Source organism: Hyalella azteca, unplaced genomic scaffold (assembly GCF_000764305.2).
Source record: "Hyalella azteca isolate HAZT.00-mixed unplaced genomic scaffold, Hazt_2.0.2 contig5577, whole genome shotgun sequence".
Taxonomy (NCBI): Eukaryota; Metazoa; Arthropoda; class Malacostraca; order Amphipoda; family Hyalellidae; genus Hyalella; species Hyalella azteca.
This window is the reverse complement of record NW_025935762.1, coordinates 186202-204923: the sequence shown is the minus strand read 5'-3', so window position 1 is coordinate 204923 and position 18722 is coordinate 186202. Positions and strand designations below refer to the sequence as shown.

The window sequence follows — 18722 nt, the reverse complement described above, 5'->3', positions numbered from 1 at the left end:
TCTTAGGCATCACACCCCCTATTCTTATATTATTTTCATGAATAAAAAGGACCGAATGTGAAGTTGAATCGTGGAATTTGTGTGTTGTTCATTGAAAAATGTATACAATACATGAACGAGAAGCAAGGCTCTACAAAAAAACTTCACATCATCTTCGAAACTCATTAATAACAAGTAATCTACTAAGCATTTAACAGGTCTGACACTAGTGCTTGCAAGTTTTAACAGCAGAAAGATGATATATACGATACAAACATCGTATATTTGGCATTATCCAGTGAGTGCGAACACCAGAATAAATCGGTCACCTGCTATGGAATGCAGTTTAGCCACTAACTGTACGACGAGAAGCATATCCTGTATCTTTTGTACTCGCTAGGACTTGTGCATAAAACAGTGAGCTTACCAGCACAAATATTAGTACGGAGTCTTTTTCTGTGCAGTAAGTTCATGAAGAAGTTAAGCAAACTGGCCAATAGGCGCGCGCCTCGTACCTGTCAGCTGGCCAATAGGCGCGCGCCTCGTACCTGTCAGCTGGCCAATAGGCGCGTGCCTCGTACCTGTCAGCTGGCCAATAGGCGCGCACCTCGTACCTGTCAGCTGGCCAATAGGCGTGCCTCGTACCTGTCAGCTGGCCAATAGGCGCGCACCTCGTACCTGTCAGCTGGCCAATAGGCGCGCACCTCGTACCTGTCAGCTGGCCAATAGGCGCGTGCCTCGTACCTGTCAGCTGGCCAATAGGCGCGTGCCTCGTACCTGTCAGCTGGCCAATAGGCGCGCGCCTCGTACCTGTCAGCTGGCCAATAGCCGCGCGCCTCGTACCTGTCAGCTGACCAATAGGCGCGTGCCTCGTACCTGTCAGCTGGCCAATAGGCGCGTGCCTCGTACCTGTCAGCTGGCCAATAGGCGCGCGCCTCGTACCTGTCAGCTGGCCAATAGGCGAGTGCCTCGTACCTGTCAGGTGGCCAATAGGCGCGCGCCTCGTACCTGTGAGCTGGCCAATAGGCGCGCGCCTCGTACCTGTCAGCTGGCCAATAGGCGCGTGCTGCGCTGACGTAATGGGTATGGTGGCAACACCGAAGTTCTCGTTGAGGTTGGAGGGCAGGAGGTGGGAGCAGCCGATGTGTCGGGGTATCTCCCCCAGGGGGCCGTCAAGATAGTAGTCGAAGAGGTAAGCCTGCAACAAACCGTGCGTTAACTTGTCTCTGTATCAACATGACTTCAATACAACGATGATATCATGGTATCACTCAAGGCAACAACTGCATCCCATTCATGAACATGCACTGGATAGTAACATAAAACCCCCCTTGTAAGTTTTCTTCCAAAATACGTTTACAGAATAATTACTACATTACTACAGAATTACTGATGGCTACTCAAAACACACTAACGTGAGTGAGAATATGACTCATGAAGACACAGTCTCCATGGGGACCAAAGAACATGACCCAACACAGCAAATCCCGTGAAACACAAACGCGTTACAGGAAGAGTCATTACCAGCACCACATGCACGTTGTTGTTACGTTCAACTTATAACGGCCTAACCCTTCAAACGTGAACAAGAGAACAAAAAATTACCGGGGGAGCTGAGACCACAACAGAACCTCTAAGGTTTCGATGGACAACCATTGCACCCAGGCTATAACATTGCGCAATGTATCTTTACTGCATGGATAAAAACATAATAATAACATATGAATAAAAAAACGCATAAAATCGTATTTATTCAGGTCTAGCTTAACAGTTAGGTAGGATATAAGCACAAGAAGTTATTGTGGATGTCCGTACCTGAATATTATGTTACACATGAAATGGCAGTAGAAGCTAGAAGAGGGAGCAGTCGTTGCGGGGCTCTGGAGAGCAGCAACAAAAACCTCTCTAATTTCCATGTTTAAATGAAGCGTCGTAACACAGTCATCGTTGCCAACAAAGTAGGAACATAATTCTGAGAGTATGTCTTTGTAGTTGCATTGAGACACGACTTCTCTGCAACCATGAGCTGAGTCAATGAAGCAATACAAGAATATTGTCATTTTCAGGGCTGGAAGTCACCAAAGTTTCGTCAAAACGTTTTAAGTTCATTAAGCTCCTTACTGGGAGATTGATAGATATGAACAAGGCGAACTCTTTACGTTCTTTGCAATTAGTTTCGTAACTGGACGTTGTCAGAGACGTAAAGGAGAATAAGTTGTGTTGTTGGCTTGGGTTAAGCAGGAAACTGAGGAGGCGCGCAGCAAAGGTCCAGCTGCAAGTTAGGAGAGGTGAATGCATGTTGTTCCATGGGCCGAGACGAGAGCCGCTTCATCCATGGTGGTCTGTAATACTCACCAAACAAGAAGGCAAATAAGAACCTCCTGCCGCAACACTCCACAATCTATTAGTCAGGGAACAAAAACTAAGAATTAATTAACGCCAAAATTTGGAATGTCAATGAGATTAGAAATGAATTCGTGTTTAGAAGCAGTCAAATAATGGGACAAACCGAGATTATCAGATTTAAATTAATCTGTTAATCAGCTATTAAGTCTGGTCAATAATTAGAAGGAAAAGACCATGAACAAGAGGGATGGGGTTTGGAACGGTATGAAGTTGAGGGCAAAGCTTAAACTTTGCGTAGGTAGTCTCTTCACACAATATCACACTAATCTTCATTGAATTTCCAAATGAAAAACAACATAATTTCTTTCAAAGATATTTCAAAAACGCACCAAAAGATCATAAGTGCAAAAGGTCGAGGACATATCTGTGGTCCATAAGATAAGTAAACTCTCATACGCAAAGGGAGCTGCGGTCCATTGCAATGCTCAGGCTACGGCCAACTGGATAATTGCGGCTTTTAAGCAACATAGTGAATAGAACTCATAAGAAAACCCGAGCAACATAGTGAATAGAATTTTATAAGAAAACCCGAAACCTTGCGTAGCATTTAAATATAGTGCATCGCAATCGCAGAATAAAGTGTTAGAAAAAACTATCGATGTGCACAGCCGCGTATCATCACATTGGCCTAGCCCAGAAAGTGTTGCAAGAAGGCTTGCAGCGCTGTTCATTAAAAATTAATAAGAACTCTGCATTGTAAGTTTTCTAATGATTTAACCGATACCCCTACAGATAAATTACATAGTAAAGACGATCAGAAGAACGCTTTACATTTTCCATGTAAGGAACATGCACGCGAGACATGACAGCAAGCTCCCTGAGACTCCTGGCGACCTCGTCATCAGGGCAAAGGCTCAATTGTACAGGTGGATGATATGTCTTGCTGTCGCTCTCACCATTCTAGGGAATGTTCTGTTGACATGGCAGAGTGTACAGGGGACATTCTAGGGTATGGTCTGTAGGTGTTGACATGGCAGAGTGTACAGGGACATTCTAGGGAATGTTCTGTAGGTGTTGACATGGCAGAGTGTACAGGGACATTCTAGGGAATGTTCTGTAGGTGTTGACATGGCAGAGTGTACAGGGACATTCTAGGGACTGGTCTGTTGTGTTGACATGGCAGAGTGTACAGGGGACATTCTAGGGACTGGTCTGTTGTGCTGACATGGCAGAGTGTACAGGGGACATTCTAGGGACTGGTCTGTTGTGCTGACATGGCAGAGTGTACAGGGGACATTCTAGGGACTGGTCTGTTGTGCTGACATGGCAGAGTGTACAGGGAACATTCTAGGGAATGTTCTGTTGTGCTGACATGGCAGAGTGTACAGGGGACTTTCTAGGGACTGGTCTGTTGTGCTGACATGGCAGAATGTACCCAGGGAACTGCCGCAACGCATGGGGAGATTCTTACCTTTGTTCGTATCAAGAGTTCCAATAATGAGTACAAACTACAATACAGATGCAGTAGAATGACGATAACTATAGCCCCACACTTTGCACCTGCTAAGTCAGCAATTTCCCGCACGCAGCCCTCATTCTCTATGTCTGCACTAGTGCTCTTAGTAATAGAGGTGGTAATAAATAGGCGGCATACACAGCAAATAGTGTTAGTAAGCCAAGAGGAAATTAAAGCGAGTTTTGTGAGAGAGACTCACGATAGAGTTGGGGTTGATGACGCGGCACTGGAACGTGGTGAAGACCTCCTCGTTGAAGACCAGACCGAACTGCTCCTGTCGCGTGAACGTACACGTGTCTTCTGCCAGCACCTTGGGGGTACATAGATTTATTTTACTTTAAGATAAATTAAATTTGTGGTAAACTCACACCCATACGACATATTATAATAAATACAGAGCAGTTACATTAATTTATCTCAAACGTAAGCCAGTGTAGTGAGGGACATTTCATGCGCCATGCAAGGCAGCAAGGGTTGCCTGCTATCAGTCATTATAAATACCAATATCTGATGTTCAGCTTTAGATTAAAAATAACGCATCGACTAAACCACGGTAGAGATTAATCAACTTTCTCCGAAATGTTCCCATAAGTGTGAGTACGTACACTTTTACATTATAATTTATCCAAGACCTTTTCAGATTGCGTTGAAGCTGACAACTTTTATAATTTATTGTTCAAAGTTTAGTAAACTATCAACTGCTTTCATGCGATCAACTTAGAACAATTTAATTATCAAAAAAATCTAACTGAAACTGTTCGGGAGGTAAGATGAGGTTATATTAACTGCTCCACAGGTTAAGTCAAGTTATACCATCAGTTCAGGAGGTAAGATGATGTCATGCTAATAAGGAATTTACAAGCAAAGAAAACGACAAGCAAATTCACCATTTCGATATCGAAAACGTTTTCAATATCGATATGGTGAATTTGCTTGGCTTTTTTGATTTTAAATTCCTTGTGAACTTGCGATATAAGCAGACTGATAATAGTTTTTACTATTTTACTATTTTTTACTAAAGTTTTACTAACAGTTTTAAACGACAGGTCCGTTTTACATTCTAGACCCTAGGTTAATAGTATATACATCTGGCTCAAAAGCTTTTCTCGTTGGTTTCTATGTACTTTCTGTTTGTTTTAAATAGGATGTAAATTTGTAAGATTGCTCTAGAATAAAATATAATTTAGTTTGAGATATACAGTCGTGCAGAATGAACGATATTTTTACGTGTGACGGTGGACCTAACCTAACCTGTGTTTCCACGTATTATTTCGTTAGGCTGGAATATGATGCGTTAGTTTAATTTTGCAAAATTATTCACTTGTTTGTATGCATGGAAGCCTCAAGTCTCCCAAGATGCACTTTGCTCACAGTGAAATATTCATAGATTAGCGCATTTTACTTTCATAGCTTCTGCGTATTAAATTTTATTTGGACAGAACAAGACTTTCACTTCTATCAACAGTTCAGACAAAACTACCGGGCCCCAAGAATATAACTTGATGAAGAGGTTATGCTAGATTATACCACCTGTTCTATATGTTAGGTGCGGCCGTTCTTAATGCAGATATGGCTTGCTTTGTCAGGTTGAATAAACTGTTAAACAGGCTCGGTCAGGTGCAACAAACTGCTGTACAGACTCAGTCAGGTCCAACAAACTGCTGTACAGGCTCGGTCAGGTCCAACAAACTGCTGTACAGGCTCGGTCAGGTCCAACAAACTGCTGTACAGGCTCGGTCAGGCCCAACAAACTGCTGTACAGGCTCGGTCAGGCCCAACAAACTGCTGTACAGGCTCAGTCAGGTCCAACAAACTGCTGTACAGGCTCGGTCAGGTCCAACAAACTGCTGTACAGGCTCGGTCAGGTCCAACACACTGCCAGGTATACTGACCGCGACCTCTACAAGAGGCCAGGCTGAGGTCTTAAGAGCGGCCCGGGAGTCGCCGTGGTCTGTGGTTGAGTCGTCCAGTTGCCCCTCAGTATTGAGCTCCAGAGGCGTTACCTTCACACGTACCTTAAAAAAGAACAACTTTATTCCAACAGTACAACAATCAAAGCAATAAGATAGGAAGAATCCAGCACAGACATAATACAACAATTATGGGCTGTCACTTTTACTGCTAGAGAATAGTGGTTACCCTGGTCCTCCTTGGGGTAGTAGCAATACCCCAGGCTCAGCTCCGTGTTGATGTTTAGTTAGGTTGAATATTGACATTCATATTGAATATTACTCATTTGTATTGTCAGCGCTCTCCATCTCATTCTCTTTGCATTTTTGCAGACCGATATTTCATGGGTCAGAGTGGGGGATTCAACACTCATTCAAACTCACACTTACTGCCTGTGTTTGGTGAGTAGTTGCCAATGGATACAGTATATACAGGAGTTGAAGTTAGACAAAGTAAGGGAAACACCTGAGAAGTCCACAGAATATATTTGAGTGTAGTGTAGGTCCACCTTTTGCGGCAAATTAAAGCTTCAATTCTCCGAGGTATTGATTCATACAAATTGTGAATTGATTCCAATGGAATTTTAACCTATTCTTCAGTTAAAACTCCCTCCAGCTCTTTTAAAGTGGAAATCGACTCCTGAAGTGCATCTCTAAAATTGACCATAAATGCTCGATAATATTCAGGCCTGGTGATTGTGGTGGCCAAATGAGATGCTCAACTTCATAAGAATGTTCCTCGTGCCATTTTTCAACAATTCAGCTGTATGGATCGAGGCATTCTCGATTTGGAAAAATGGCGTTCCCTTACGGAAACAGTGCTTGAGCCATTGGATGAACTTGGTCCTCCAAAATTCCTAAATATTCACGGCTGTTGATTCTTCCATGAAGAGAAATCATTGGTCCGCCTGATTTCCAAGAAATAGCACCCAAGATCATCACAGATCCCTTGCCATGTTATCCGGTTGGCAGGAGGCAGTCAGGATTACATGACTCTTTTTCTCCAAACGTAAACTCTGCCAGAGGTTGGAAATAAGGTAAACGATGATTCATCAGAGAAAATAACATTTTTTCACTGCTTGAGGGTCAAATTCTGGAGGTTTTTTACACCACTCTAAACCTTTTGAAGCATTTGTATATGAAACAAGAGGTTTTCTAATTGCAGCTCTTCTATAGAAGTCAGATCTGTGCAGCTCTCGGCGGACAGCATGAAAACTGGGTTCTGTAGGTGTCCATTGAGGTCTGGAGTAATTTTAACAGTCGAGGTCTTTTGATTGTCCCTCAAAATTTGATTTAGGTACCGAGGGTCTCTCTCAGACAACTTCGACTTACGGTTAGACCTGTGCTTTGCTGAGGACGTCTTTCCTTCTCTTTTTAAAGTAGTCATTACTTTTGAGACAGTACCACTAGAAATGGCAAGCATTTGGGAAGTTTCTTAAGTTTAAGTCTTAAGTTAAGTTCAGTTATATGAAGATCCCAATTAGGTTTAAATTTCAAGTTCCTTAATAATTACCTAGGTTTTGTATCAATAAATAAAGTTGAACAAAAGAGAAAAGAACCACTAGGTGGATGAAGATGTCTATAAGGGAAGTTGGGAGGCCATCTTTCATTTATCCTCTTGGATTACACAGAACCTTGAATGCCTTCCCATTTTTAACAAATAAAGACGACCCATTACACCAGGCCTATAATGAACAGCATATAAGAGCATTACGTCAGCAAATGCAGCACCACATAAAAATGTCAGTGAAGTAGCTCAGGAAGTTTCTTTGAAATTTTATATTTTCATACAAAGAATTCAGTATTATGAGAATATAAATAGAATGGTGTTGGTAGCTCTAGATCAAACAGAAGAATGATATATAATTATGAACAAATTAGAACAATTGGAAGAAGAGAATAAAGTAGGAGCACAATTACCTTGCTGTCTTTGTACTTCTTGCGCCAGAAGGTGATGGGTCGAGCATGGTTCTTAGAGAGACAAAGCTTCAGTTGCACGGCACTGTCATACACCAGCCAACCAGACTCCAACTTGAACTGTCCAAGGCTTACACCAAACTGGCTGATTGTTTCTTCTGCAAATACATTATGGTTAAATAAGTTAGCTAACACGCCCATTAATAACAAAGAATTATTTTCTAAATGCAGCATTTCATTTTATTGCATGCGGAGTACATACTGCGAAATAGATAAAGACTAATGTCCATCTTCACACTTGTTATAATGTATGCAAGATGACCTAATAAGGGAGTTATAGAGGCCATACCTGCAGGGTCATGCAGAACATTAGCAGGGATGATGCGTGGGATGAAGTGCGTCTCCCACCAACGTATTGCATACACGGGCTCCTTGAGACTGGCATCCGAGGCTTGCACAGCCACACAGAACCGGTACTCAACCTAAACAATCAATGCTTGCAGTTAGCTTCTAACAATATGTAGTCTTCAATGGTGATAAATAATTATGCATTTAGGAATATTGTTTTATCATCTACTGCAGCATCTGATTACGCATCTACCTTTCCATCACACTAAAAAGGTACTGTAAAAGGAACTGACTTGGGCCATTATTAGAGCTTATTTTTTTGTGATACAAATAGTCAAAGAGTAAATATGTAAATATACCTATATCTTTATTGCATTTGTAGGCTATCTCATGGTACTTCAAGAGCCAACACAAATTTTCTAAGGCAAGAACTTCTTGAGTAGCTAGGGTTTTCTTTTCTCAGAGTCAAAATAGTTCAAATCACCCTGTTTTATGGTAATATAAAATATCAGAAGAGGGTTTAGAGTACAGCATTCAGTTGAAAACAGTACCTGTTCAGGTGGAAGTTCCATTGTTATGGTCCATAAAGTTTCTTCATCTGCTGCAGCCTCTTCATGCGAGTCAACGGAAGACTCCCAAGTGAGAGACGAGGCGTCATCTCCACCGCTGGGAACCTTCTGCAGGGCTACGATTTGACGAGGGTTCCAAGCTCCCAGCTCAGCACATGACCCAACAATGCACACCTAGACATCATCAACATCATCTTTATCCAAATTTTAATTAGAAAATACCATCCATGGCATGTATTTTACAAAATTACATCCAAATTTCTTCAATAACTAAATTTGTAGACCTAAACCTGATAAAAACAGCCTTGACAAATTCTTCATATCAAAAATAATAACAAGTATCTATACATATACCTATAGCCTATAGGGTAGTATCTACAACCATTTCTGGCCATCTTGAAATTAAGCAAGCACCATCCAATGATTAGTTTACAAATGAAATTACAATTACTCCATTTATAAAAATCTGTGCAGGTACACATGGGGTGAACTGCATGACAAAATCAAAATTTATCTTCTGACTGCCATCACATGTTGGAGACCCCACAGCTCAACCCAACAACCTAACACAAAACACCTTCACAGTTCAACCCAACTCTGTCAAGCAACAACCTGGCACAAAACACCTTCACATCTCAACCCAACTCTGTCAAGCAACAACCTGGCACAAAACACCTTCACAGTTCAACTCAACTCTGTTATAATAATATAATAGCGGTTTCAGCGTTTATTAGGCCGTAGGCCTGTTGCTGATTCTTAACATCGCTGAACATCCACAGCTTCTTGCGGTCTCGAACTCGCAGCTCACTGCTTCAATTTTGCTTTGCTTAACCGCCCGGCCTCCTTGCCGATTCTGACCAGAAACTGGCGCATAGAGCTGGGATCGAACCCGCGCCTCTCTGCTCCAATCCTGGTACTCTGAACTGTAGCAACAACCTAACACAAAACACCTTCACAGCTCAACCCAACTCTGTCAGGCAACAACCTAACACAAAACTCCTTCACAGCTCAACCCAACTCTGTCAAGCAACAACCTAACACAAAACTCCATCACAGCTCAACCCAACTCTGTTGAGCAACAAGCACCAAGTACAGTAATCAAGGCAACGCCCTAGCTAGGAGGCAAGTCCATTATTTATTTTACTCAATTTGAAATAAATTGATGCATATACAATATGCTTAAATGTATTCCAATAAAAAAGTTAAGTATTTACAGAAAAAGTTCAATTAATCCAATAATGTAATATAAAATAATGTTGTACAAAATTATCCATGTGACAGAGAACATTTTTGAGAAAATGCTGGTGATTGAGAAATAACCAGCATGCATATTAGAATGAATAATGCATAAAATAACTGGAACAACACCTTTAAAGAATATGCCATGGAATTTGAAATAAATGGGCTATTTGAAATATCTTCTAAATAATCATGATCAGATCCAGCCAAAAAAATTATCTAAAATTACATGATGCAGGCCGCATAAAAAGGCCCAGTAATAAACTCTCTTGAATATTTCTTGGGCTTTCTTTTCCCCCCATCATTTTCCTATATTTCACTTCAATAATATACATATAATTGCTGGGAGCTTTACTGTACAACTCCAACCAGTTATTGGAGTTGTATGGTGCACAAGCTAAAAAACTGTACTAAAAAATTAATTAGCAATTTATTTGTCTTATCTGGTTTATTTATCATTCACTACCAGCAACAAGTTCATGAGTTACACATACAAATTTGATGAAACTGAATTAATGCATTGTGCTAGGAAAAAAAGGAAATGAGCTTCATAACTAATGTATATCAAAGTGAATATATCATTTGATTGTGTAATCAAACAGAACAAATAACTTACCACTTCATTGACGCTGGTTTTAGCAGCAACAGTAAAAACCCACTGCCTATTCTTTATCATACTGACAAATGTTTTGCCTGTATATATATTCTCAGTTCAATAACATATTCATATGAATGATGTGCAAAACAAATATTAAAACCTCTGTAAAATATTGGACTATAAACAAACAATTTTGAAAGTTAGAACACTTGGAAGTTTTCTCAATTAAAACAGGTGGATTTCAATCCAAATTTCAATTTCTGAGGAAAGTATATACATAAGAGGTAGTAATACAAAACAATCACAATCATTTATTATCAGTCTAGTTCTCATACAACCCAAATTTACACATTCAACAATACATTGTAACAAATGAAATTAAAAAACATTTGCCTAAATATCAGACATATCAACATTTGCCTAAATATTATTTAAGTCATCTGCTTGTCTATAAGAAAAAAATATATATTTTGGTAATAGATTTAAATTCAAACATACTAGTAAGATTTCAATGGCTTGGAAATTTCAAAGTGGTAATTTAATGACATAAATCATGGTTTTGAACTTCTGACTAATATTAAATTGTTTTATATGAAAAATGGCCAGGTAACTCTAGAACTCAAATGTGGGACCCACTATGCAGAGTTTTTTCAGAATAGAGTCACAGAGCAGGTTTAAATTGTTCAAATGAATCAGCCTAGTGATTAGACCAGCAGGCTGGAATTGTAGAGGGTATTACATTAACCAGTTGTTGCAGTTGTTGGCTTGAAGGTGAACATATACGCCAAACGATGTCCTCATGTTACACCTGGGCTCAGCAGAATATACTTGGGAAGTTTCAGTATTGTTTCAAAGATTCTTGGATACTTTACCAGGCGGCCTTAAGGCTTTACATCAGAGCTTAAACCAAGGCAGCACTTGTGCACCACAGAGTAGCCAGGTGATTTGTTTGCATTAAATAGGTAGTGATTGTTAATCATATTAATACATGTTAAACATTTCAGTAAAAGTTGTCTCCTCCAAGGAGTATAGGCCAGTATAGAGATGAGAAAGAGAAAATAAGTTAGCCAGATAAGAGTTATGCAGTGAGAAAGTAACCCAGTATAGATTTGTCTCACAACAAGCTCCAGAGCATGTAATATGACAATTAATTCAGCCTACAGGATTTTAAAAGCAAAGAAAACAGCCAGAATATTAACCATTTCTTAAGAATGAAAACGTTTCGGAGTCCAGCTCCATCGTCAGTTCAAAAGTTCAAAACCTATAAGAAAGTAAGAATCAATTAGAAAACTAAATTCACATCGAAGATAAAAACATAAATTGACAAAATAAAGAACAAATACACATAGGGAGACAGGCCTATCTATTTACAATTTCAAGGGGATAGGAGCTGAAGGCTGCATTTAAACCAGGTTTCTGTTTAAAAATGTACAGGGATTCTAAAATCCGTAGGTCAGTAACACCGGTCGTGTAAGCTAGAACTCTGAAATCACTATCAAACACCGGAACATTGCACTGCTCGGCATGGACACGCACAGCTGAATGAGGAGGATGCGCAAGTATTGTTCCCGTTCTAAAGCTTCTGCCCTTATGCTCCGCCAGCCTAGTGTAAAAATTGCGAGACGTCATACCGACGTACGCTGATGCGCACTGCGCACAACTGTATCTATATACTAGGGACGAACGCATAAACAGAGGTAACTATTGATATCTTTATACTTGAAAAACGAACCGATTTTGAAGTTATTCACCAATAGCACCTGCAGATTTACATTCGGAAGATATTTATTGATCAAATCTTTCAATTCCCTAGCCATAGTCTCAGATGCTTTACCAAAGTAGGGAAAAGAACAATAAATCAGGTTCCTACTGTCACAATCGGGAACAACTTCATTATATTGCCTTGACATGAATTTCTTAATTTGACTATAAATCAGTTGCAATGGAAACCCATTTAAAGAAAAAATGCTGCGCAAAAACTCAAATTCAGTGTGCATAGCATTGAAAGTTGAACAAATACGGAAGCCACGATTTAATAATGTTTTAATCCCATTTAATTTAAAACGAAATGAGCAAAAACTAAAAAAGCTGGTGTTTAAACCGGTAAACGTTTGCTTTCTGAACACAGAGGTTTGGAAACGGCCATTAAATTTTGTAACATTACAATCAAGAAAAGACAAACTATTGTTGGTTTCAAGCTCCATGGTGAATTTTATTGACTGATGTTGGAGGTTCAGATAATCAAAGAAAAGGGCCACATGAGAAGGATGCTTGAACAGTAAAAAAGTATCATCGACATATCGGTTATAAAAAACAGGTTTAAAATCAAGAGGACAATTATTCTTTATTTTGTCAATTTATGTTTTTATCTTCGATGTGAATTTAGTTTTCTAATTGATTCTTACTTTCTTATAGGTTTTGAACTTTTGAACTGACAATGGAGCTGGACTCCGAAACGTTTTCATTCTTATGAAATGGTTAATATTCTGGCTGTTTTCTTTGCTTTTAAATTCCTGGTAAACTTGCGACTTAAGCAATCTAGTAATTTTTGAGCCTACAGGATGCCATGCATGTGGTTAAGCCTCCATGCAACTGCTCCTGTGACGGTATATACAAACCACAGGCTGTAGGTGGACTGTTTGTCAATTGCAGCCCATCACTGAGTATTGTCTTGGACCCAGGATAATGTTCCCTAACATGAGCAGCAAACAAGTCAACTCAGCTTTCCCCGATTGGCGATTGCGATAATGTCCATACTCCATTTCACTGGTGATTCAAACGTTTGACTGTATGGCGCGTCAGCTGAATGACCTGCTTAAACTGCTGTCCACCTTCAGCATGGTTTGTCACAAGACCTTGATGATGCACATCATGGGTTGACTGCTGGGTTGATGCAAAAAAATTGCCAAGCTGTGAGGGTGTTTTCATCTACAAGACCAAGCTGACTGGTGCACTAAATGACCTCATTCCTGGACGCACATTTTGGGTCCTCCAACAAGTCTCTGACCCACAGTTAGATGATGAATGTTGGTTTAAAAGTGGGGGAGGGGTTAAATGGTACAACAGGCTGTCTAATTGGCAAACAGACATGTAGATAATGCTGCTGAGGCCTTCATCTGGCAAGATGCATGGTCATCCTGGAAGAAAGATGACCATGCATTTTTTTCTTTCTTTCCATGCTTGGAAAGAAAGTCATCTTGGTAGCAGAGAGTCAGTGCGGAACATAGTAACCCTCAAGCTCTTTGGCATTTGCCAGATAAACTTACAGGAAGGGGCCTACATACACAGTGCCAACAGCCAACTTGAAAATTAGACAAAAGCTACCCATGATAGAGATGAAAAAAGCCAAGCCAATAAACCACTTGGACTGATCAGACGCTCTTACAAGTACATAAATGCAGAAGCGATGAAGCTGTTGTTTGTCAGCTGCATAGTGGCAAACCAGCAAATTTTTAGAATCAGATCATTTTTAATTTTCTCATTGACTCAAGATTTAAAACAATATCTTATGATGTATGATGATGCTGTTATCCATGACCATGATACTCCACACTCAGGATGATGTATGTTTTCGGTGAATTTTCCCGCGCATTTTCACTTTTTTTAAGCTATTGCTGTGCTCAGTTGGCGCAATGTAATGAAAATTGATTCTCTTCGCGCACATGTTCGCGCAATCCCGGCCATTAATTCTACGTCGCGCTGCCGCGCACAAGCAGTATGTGGAGGAACAGACGTAATACTCACATTACTCAGTACAGTATGCCTTAAATTATCTTTCAATAATATATGATTTTTCTTGGTACGGAAATTTGGTGAATGAGAAATCTAGAACTTTATTTTAGAAGAAATTTTCTCCAAAGTCATATGGCAACACTGAACACCGTCTGTTTACATTTCGTATGTATAATAGCCGCAGTTTACGATTATCGTACGTTCCGTATCCGACAAGGCGGACAAGCGGAAGAGTCAGAAGTAACCCGGACATGTCTTACATTTTATTATTGTCAGTTCGACTCGCGTAGTCAATATACTCGCATATATTGTCGACTAAAATAGTAAAACTATTTTAGCTTTCTAAAGTACAGCGCACGGTGCATTTTTTTTACCAGCATAGTACGGCGCACTGCGCAGGTCGTTAAAATGACAAAATAAATTTCCGCGCATCTGGCACATCTTCCTGACCATGCATGATACTTTGCTGATCTGACTTAAAATTAAACTTGAAGGCAAGTCTAAAAAATATCTGCATTGCCACTATGGTTGGCTGTTGCTGTCATGCGTCCAAGCCTAGAGTTTGGAAATGCAGTTACAGTGTGGTCACCAAAACTAGAAAAAGACAGAAATTGAATCAAGAATGTTCAAGACTTGCAACAAGGATAATTCTGGGATTAAAAGGCAAGCCTTATGAAGAAAGATCAAAGATTATGAAGCTTCCAAGCCTCCATTATTGACATCTGCCTTGTGCCTGGTGAGATTGAATTGAACTTATTGAAGTAGGCCTTATAGGCATACATGTATTATTATTATTAATGTTTAATGATGTATACGCCAGGATTGGAATTTTCCTACTTTTTTCTGAAATCTCGCAGCTCCAATGTGACAAATTTTTAATACAATTGGAATCTTGCGGCCCGATTGTGCACTTTAGTTAACAATTAGATAGAAGCCCAGAACTCAGAAGGTAATTCAGTAATTCACCTGGCAGAAATCTTACAGTTCCAGAAATTGGAGGAAAGCTCTAGTTGCAGCTCTAAAGGTTGATGTTTCCCACACTTGAGTTAGTTAAGTATACCCAGTCCCATGGTAATAATGATATATAAGTTATGCACATTACAGTTATCAGTATTGGCTAAAAGAATCAGGTGGCAGAATCCACGGCATGGTTTATATTTTATAAAACTAAAAGGTCTTAGGTTTACTGGAATACAAAACAAGAACCAACACCAGGAGCCAATGGCCATGGCCATAATCTAAAAACTGCATTGTAACACAATAGCAGTCAATTTTACGGCTTCCCTAGCCTAATTTTTTGGTAAAAGAATGAGAGAAAACCAGCAGATTTATGCCCATGAAGCAGCCCTAGTTTAGAAAATTGCTGTTAATGATTGTGTCAAACAGTCAACCCATGATTTTAGGAAAATTCGGGGTTGCATAAAAATTAATTCTTTATCTTATTCTGAAAAATTCAAAAATAAAACGTTGCTCAATTTTTTCTAATGAAGCGTGATTGATATCCTATTGTGTGCTGTGTTTACTACTGTACTACAGAAATCCTCTAGCATTGCCAACAACAGTTGTCCAGTCTACCGGACAGTCGTGACGCAATGTAGTCCTGTAGAATCCTAGCGCAGCACATGCGTACCTCCCTTACCAACATACAAAGCATGACTGACAGGCTATATAGGTGCGACGTATATTCAAGAATCGAGTACGAGTACGTTAATTAAGGCGCAGAGCAGCATTATACGCGTCTGAATTTCTGGAAGCAGGTTGCAAAATCTAGTCCATTTTAATCATTCATTTATGTCGTAAATGAAATACCAGAACGATCCCCTTTTGGAAACAGGGCTAACAAAAAATAAATGTTAGTAGGTGGGTTTAACCCGACGTTACCATGAATCGATATTCCCTGCAATTTTATAATCACGTAATCCAAATACCGTTATTCAGGGACGCTTGTCTGACATTAATTTTTTCCGAACTCTATTTGATCTTTGTCCGAACATTAACCTAACTACGAAAAAAAGTTGCGAGGGAACTATGTCGAGAAAAACAACGTTAATGGCTGGCTGCCTTTGCATAAAACATGTTCGCTGCACTTCTGCTGAACTGACACAAGATAGAACAATGTCATCAAAGTTATTGTAAGAAAATTCCGAGCAGGAAGAAATAATAGCATCGAAGTTAATTAAAGATTATTTTGTTCAATATATCGATGATTAAGCTTCTGAAATGCAAATATGTTTCAAAAAACCTCAACTTTGAACAGCGAATAAAAGTGTTTTTATTAATCACGCTACCAACAAAATGAACAAATCCAATTGTAATGATATTATAAGACTAACAAAATAATTTAAATTATAATAGGATGAATAAAATCATTCTAGATTGCGCAAGGATGAATAAACCCGTTTTAGATTACATGTTTTAGAAGTACTGCAATGACTGCATATCATTTTTTCTCGCGCGCCACGCTTCCGGCACGCGCCGTCCATGCTAACCTCGTACTAGTTGCACGTGCAGCCCTGACGAGACGCTGGCACTGTTGCCAACTCTGCATTTTGCACACTCATTGCAACATAACAGTCTAATTTAGATCTGAATCATTTACAGCAATGAAGCAAGGGAATGCATCAACCGCATTGTAAAGCTATTTGTGCTGTTCAGCAGCAGCAATCTACGCAGTGGCAAGGGCTTGTGCATAGAGACCTGAACAAGCAGGTATTAACTGGAGTAATGATACTAAGGGAGAACATTTTAAATTCTTTGGCGCGTGCACACAAATTGATTGCATACAATGTAAGTAGTCGAACTCGATGACATTTATTAATATTTTTTTTTGGAATTTTAAGGACAGCTATCGCTCATATTGAATTATTACAGCTCAATCTTGGGTTAGAGTGAACATGCTCATCGACCAAATATGTTTTAAATATGAAATACGCGCAGTTTCAGGTACGCACGCCGGTTTAGGATAGGTCTCTGCTTCCAGTTTTAGGTTATAGATGGAAAAAATATCATCGCAAGGGATATTCAAAGGTTTAAATCAACTTATACTTTTAAAAATCCGAGCAAAGTAGTGCCTAATCGTACGCCAGGCAGGGGCACTGAGACACATGCATTTATTTACCCGAGGTTCTCCTAATCAAAGCATTTTTTCATTTTTTGGCTAGCCTCAAGGAGATATATTAGTATAGTATCTTTGGCGTAGAATAATAGGCCTGGATTGGCCTGTCGCCGGTACCTGTACGCTGTACTTTTCGTGACTTCTTCAGTAATGGTCACAGATCTAAATAACAATAATAGCGGTTTCAGCGTTCATTAGGCTGTAGGCCTGTCGCCGATTCTTAACATTGCAGAACATTCACAGCTTGTTGTAGTCTCGAACACGCAACTCACTGCTCCAATTCTGCTGCGCTTAAAATATTAACCATCGATTCTGACCAGAAACTGCTGGGATCGAACCCGCACCTCTCTGCTCCAATCCCGATACTCTGAACTGTAACCACTGGGCCACCCTGCCCAGTTAAAAAACAGTTCTTTTGATCGAATCTTTTCGATGGACGGTGGTTTGAAGTCGTTTCTAGATTTTATTGTTCCATAGGGTACTAGGCATTTCAAGACTCAAGATATGCTCCTCTAGTCTTTTCTTGAACGAGTTTGGCTTCAGTTTCAGATCAAGGGATATTAACCATAATTTTTATGAAGAATATTTCATGCACGAATTTAATTTATTTTTGTGAAAGCAATTTTTTCTAATAAGCTTTAGGACTGGGCGTTCGAAACGCGTTACTTAAAAGTGCCATTGTGAACTTCACAAATCAGTAAAGATAACAAAAACTCGAGAATGTCTAGGAATGCGTTATATTTGGTTGCTGCAATCCACATGATAACGCAGGGATGAAATATCGCCGAGTAAAAACCGTCCAGCTACTGAATTTTAAACGTGCTCATGAGAGGCCAACTGTGCATGCGGGATTTTTTTTTCAATTTATTTAATAAACAAGGAAGTTTAAAGCGTGGTAAGCCTATAAGGAAAAATGAAGAGCTGTACACGGCACTCGGAGCAAAGCAACTGCGGCGACCGGAGAAAGGAAGACCAGAACATTAGATGTCCGATGACATTTTCTTCACCTGCATGAATGCGGCAAATGTTACAGTGTAAGTAAAACTCACAATAAAGAACAGAGCCAGTATAATTATCAACAGTAATATGAAAGAAAAAACTGAGTATTACGTACCAACATACAGTTTCAAAGTAGGAACAATGAATTACTATTTATAACAAATCTTGCTGCATAGCGACTGACCATATAGTATAGCGGCTAGGTGAGTAGGCCGTACCTGTACTTTTGAGTTCTCCTATTGCACTGTTAGAAAAATTCCCGTTAACGGGATTACCGGCGTTTCAGTGGCCGGTTGGCACGTGAAAAGAAACACCGTGTCGCCGTTTTTATTCTAATTTAACACTAGAAATCCGTAAAGCATCTGATAAAAATGGCGAAACAGTTTATTTTCACGGGGCGACCGGCCACTAGAAC

At 39.8% G+C, this 18722-nt stretch overlaps 1 protein-coding gene across 1 annotated transcript; it reads right to left on the bottom strand.

Annotated features, from left to right (window-relative positions):
- Positions 1–987: 987 nt before the first annotated feature.
- On the bottom strand, positions 988–10724 carry LOC108679733 (putative glycerophosphocholine phosphodiesterase GPCPD1 homolog 1; the record flags this gene model as incomplete). The annotated part of the gene is made up of 7 exons (XM_018168445.2): positions 10480–10724; positions 8607–8798; positions 8057–8189; positions 7711–7865; positions 5734–5856; positions 4041–4151; positions 988–1177 (listed from the first exon to the last, which is right to left on the bottom strand). Coding segments are annotated over exons 1-7 (964 nt in total), but the record flags the coding sequence as incomplete, so codon positions are not given.
- Positions 10725–18722: the final 7998 nt, after the last annotated feature.